Source organism: Poecilia formosa, unplaced genomic scaffold, assembly GCF_000485575.1.
Source record: "Poecilia formosa unplaced genomic scaffold, Poecilia_formosa-5.1.2 Scaffold786, whole genome shotgun sequence".
Classification (NCBI taxonomy): domain Eukaryota; kingdom Metazoa; phylum Chordata; class Actinopteri; order Cyprinodontiformes; family Poeciliidae; genus Poecilia; species Poecilia formosa.
In genome coordinates this window covers 112,785-116,400 of record NW_006800725.1, presented here as the reverse complement: position 1 = coordinate 116,400, position 3,616 = coordinate 112,785, and the positions used below count along the sequence as shown (strand labels likewise).

At 37.5% G+C, this 3,616-nt stretch overlaps 2 protein-coding genes across 2 annotated transcripts in view; both read right to left on the bottom strand.

The window, feature by feature from the left end:
- Nucleotides 1-1,322, bottom strand: part of LOC103131559 (protocadherin gamma-A12-like) — a gene marked incomplete at its 3' end in the record, with an annotated part of 12,146 nt that extends 10,824 nt beyond the window's left edge. Inside the window, exon 1 of the mRNA XM_007543236.2 lies at nt 65-1,322. Coding sequence (XP_007543298.1) covers nt 65-1,150 — 1,086 coding nt within the window. The remainder of the gene's footprint in view (nt 1-64) is intronic.
- An 834-nt stretch (nt 1,323-2,156) lies between these two features.
- The window catches only part of LOC103131558 (protocadherin gamma-A12-like), a 14,329-nt gene continuing 12,869 nt past the window's right edge, over nt 2,157-3,616 (bottom strand). The window contains exons 2-3 of the mRNA XM_016666735.1: nt 3,057-3,616; nt 2,157-2,193 (exon numbers count right to left, since the gene is read on the bottom strand). Of these exons, the coding sequence (XP_016522221.1) occupies nt 2,157-2,193; nt 3,057-3,616 (597 nt within the window). The remainder of the gene's footprint in view (nt 2,194-3,056) is intronic.

Sequence of the window (3,616 nt, the reverse complement as noted above, 5' to 3'; positions counted from 1 at the left end):
GGATGGAGCAGCGGACCTGTCTGTTATTCTCAGAGTCTCTGTCCTGTACATTAATGATGCCCACCTCTGTACCAGGTGACACATTCTCAGGTATGGGGTTGGACAAGGATTTTACATATATTAATGGGGCGTTGTCATTCACATCCGTGATGTCAATAATCACTTTAGCTTCTGAAGACAGGCCATAACCATCTTTGGCTTCAATCATTAGTTCATACTTTGATCCCTCTTCATAATCTAATTGACCTGCTACAATTACTTCTCCTGTTTTTTCATTAAGTGAAAATATCTTTCTTGATTTATCAGACAGTCGGCCAAACTCATACGTCACCTTGCCGTTAACACCTTCATCTACATCTTTTGCACTGACTATGATAACTGGAGTATTTAAAGAAGCGTTTTCCGGTAAACTGGCTGTGTACACAGCCTCGGTAAACACAGGAGCATTATCATTAGCGTCGAGCACAGTAACATGTATTAGTACAGTGCCTGATCTCTTCGGAGATCCACCATCTACAGCTGTTAGCAATAATTTCAATTCTTGCTGCTCTTCCCGATCCAACTCTTTATTTAAGACTAATTCTCCATATTTACTGCCAGCACTAGTCGTCTGAATGTTAAATACAAAATGGGGGTTTTGTTCTAGGGTGTAGCTTTGAATGGCGTTCTGGCCTATATCTGCATCGTGCGCTGCATTAATGCGATACCTGGCTCCTTTGTCAGCGGACTCGCTGATTTCCAGCTTCACTGTATCTTTTTGAAACACTGGAGAATTATCGTTGATATCCTCAACCTGAAGGGACAACCTATGCAGTTCCAGGGGATTTTCTAAAAGCAGGTCAAATTTAAGAACACAGGTCGGCTTTTGTCCACAGTGCTCCTCTCTATCTATTCTTCCGGCGATCAATAAATCTCTGGTTCTCGGGTCAACTCTGATATACTCCTTCTCGCTTCCTTCCATTTCTACACGGGCTTTACGAACATCGATTCCCTGCGATTCCAGTCCTAAATCCCTGGCAACATTTGCGATGATAGATCCGTGCTTCAGCTCCTCTTGAACGGAATAGGTCAGTTCTCCCTGTGTGCAGTGTTCAACAAAAAGGACAAAGAGGAGCCCATAGATCCCGGGAAAACGTATTTCACGCGCCATCTTCAGACAATAAAATAATCCGGATAAGTTTTCGGTAATGACGAATTTTCGATTACGATTTCAGCATTCAGTGGGTTTCGCTCCAGCTTTAGAGAAAGAAGACGAAATACTTCCCAGTCCTCATGGTGGATCGTGTGCAAAACATCTTCGGGGTTAAACGCGTTGCTGGTCTTTAGTGACACCTTGAGTATAGCTAAAAAAATTACAACTCAATAAAAGCTATCAAAATCACGATCTGTGTTTTGAAAAGAAAATGTGTCTATTAAAATATTAAATTAGACAATAAATGCATTCTCATTGAAGTCAAATTTGACGCTTATTTTGTATCATTACCGTAAAGGGTCAATTGTAAAATGTTTAAAAGTATGTTATTCCCGTGTAGTTATAACGCAGGAAGCGCTGTTTTCCAAAGTAGAATTTGAAATTCCATGTGGTTTTTCGTAGTTGAAAATTGTTATATCGGTCTGTGCAAATATAAATGCAAACGCCTTTCAAGTGAACGTGATGATACACGTTTGTTTTCAGTAAAGAAAAAAACGTGGAAACACTTAATGAGAAAAAACAAAACAAAACAAAACAAAACAAAAAAAAACAACTAAAGTGATCATTACCACGTCGACTCCGTATTTCAATGAAATAAATTCTAATTCGATCTCACAAATATTTTCACGATTATCATGAAATACAACACACATTGCTTTGTTTTTTGTTGAGGTGTTTATTTTTTGTGAGGACAAAGTTAAAACACCAATAACTTGATAAACGTTTTTGAAGTATTCAAAGATCAAACCATTCAACCTTATTACTATTATTAACTTAATATTTATTTATTTTTTTAATCAGAGATTATAACATTTAATGCTATGATCTAATGAGAAGGTATTGATAAAACTTTGATTTAAATGTCTTACAGCATGTTAAATAAGTGGGTTATTCATAAATTTCAACGACTCGTGAAGCAGTCAATTTCAGCACCCGGGACAGAGGCATAAGCAAAGCTGATATCTCATTTGGAGAAATCGGGGAAACCTGTGAGCCAGTAACTGGGGAACATAAAATTCCGTTGTTGTCATACAGAAAAGTCGCTTATGTCTTATCAATCTCATTTTGTGCTTTTAGCAGTAATCGCGGAAAGCGAGCAGTCATATTGACTCGGTTAAATTATAACAATAAAACCCCCGCATTTTAATATTCACAGAAAAGTGTGTCAAAACAGACTTGGAATGCAAAAAACACAGAACACTGACAAACAAGCAAGCCGTAAAAATTTTAAACAATTAATGAATCATCTTGCCACACGCACCAACATATGAATCGATGGTTTATAATATATGACAGTTTCATATTATGGATGTCGAACAAATTCTCAGAAGGAGAAGCCAGTGAATCAGTGAATAAAGTGCTCAAAACTACCTCAAGTGTTCAAATATGTTTTAGAAAACTAATGAAAAGTTATTCTGTTTGAAAGTGTGGAAAAATATGCATACGGTAATTATAGCTTAAAAAAATAAAATAGGTTGAAGTAAAAAAAAGAGAAAACGATAACATATGACCTAACAAAATCAAAGAAAAAAGTACACTGAATTGTATATGCATTATAAAATGGTTGAGTCAGAATAGAGCGACGAATACTTGCTGAATGTAGGAAAAGTGTGGGGATAAAAATGACTAAAGAGGTAGGGAGTATCCAAATACGAACGTCCTAGGACGTAAGCCATGACGGAAATTCCAAAGTATTCAAAGGGATAACAAACGAAGACGAGCATAAAAATTAAAAGAAAAAAAATGTTGAGTACGTTATTATATAAATTTTGGTGAAAATATCTCTGAAAAGCGAAAAACGTTTGAGAATCCTCCTATGAGAAGTGGTATGAAAAATGAGTAAATAAATATGAAAAAGAGCGACCATGAACTTATTAGGGAGGAAAAACGAAACATATATTTTTTTTTTACCTCAGGAAAGTCCTTGTTGTCTCCGAACACATCGGCAAACTCTGTCGGACTTTTCTTCAGAGTCTGGTCAGCAGGCAGCGTGTTGTCATTGTAAGATGATAAAAACTTAAAGTCACTGGTTCTAGATCCTGTTGTCAGGTAGGCGTCATAATTGTAGGTGCTGCGTAAAGTTCCTGTGCCGTTTACATCCGAGTAATTAGGAGGAAGATAAGCTCCTGGTATGGCTACTGCTCCATCAAACAACAGTCTGGGCTTTCTCCTGCGACAAAACCTCACACCCAGGATGATGATAATGAAAGTCAGAAAGAAGGTGGACACAGAAACCAATGCGATGATCAGATACGAAGTGAGTTTGGAGTTCTTCTCATCATGCGAAATGTCCTTCAGTTCAGGAACTTCAGCCAAGTTATCAGAAATAAGTAAAAACATGGAACAGGTGGCAGACAGAGAGGGCTGTCCATTATCTTTCACTGCAGCAATTAGGTTCTGCTTCATGCTGTCAGATGCCGAAAT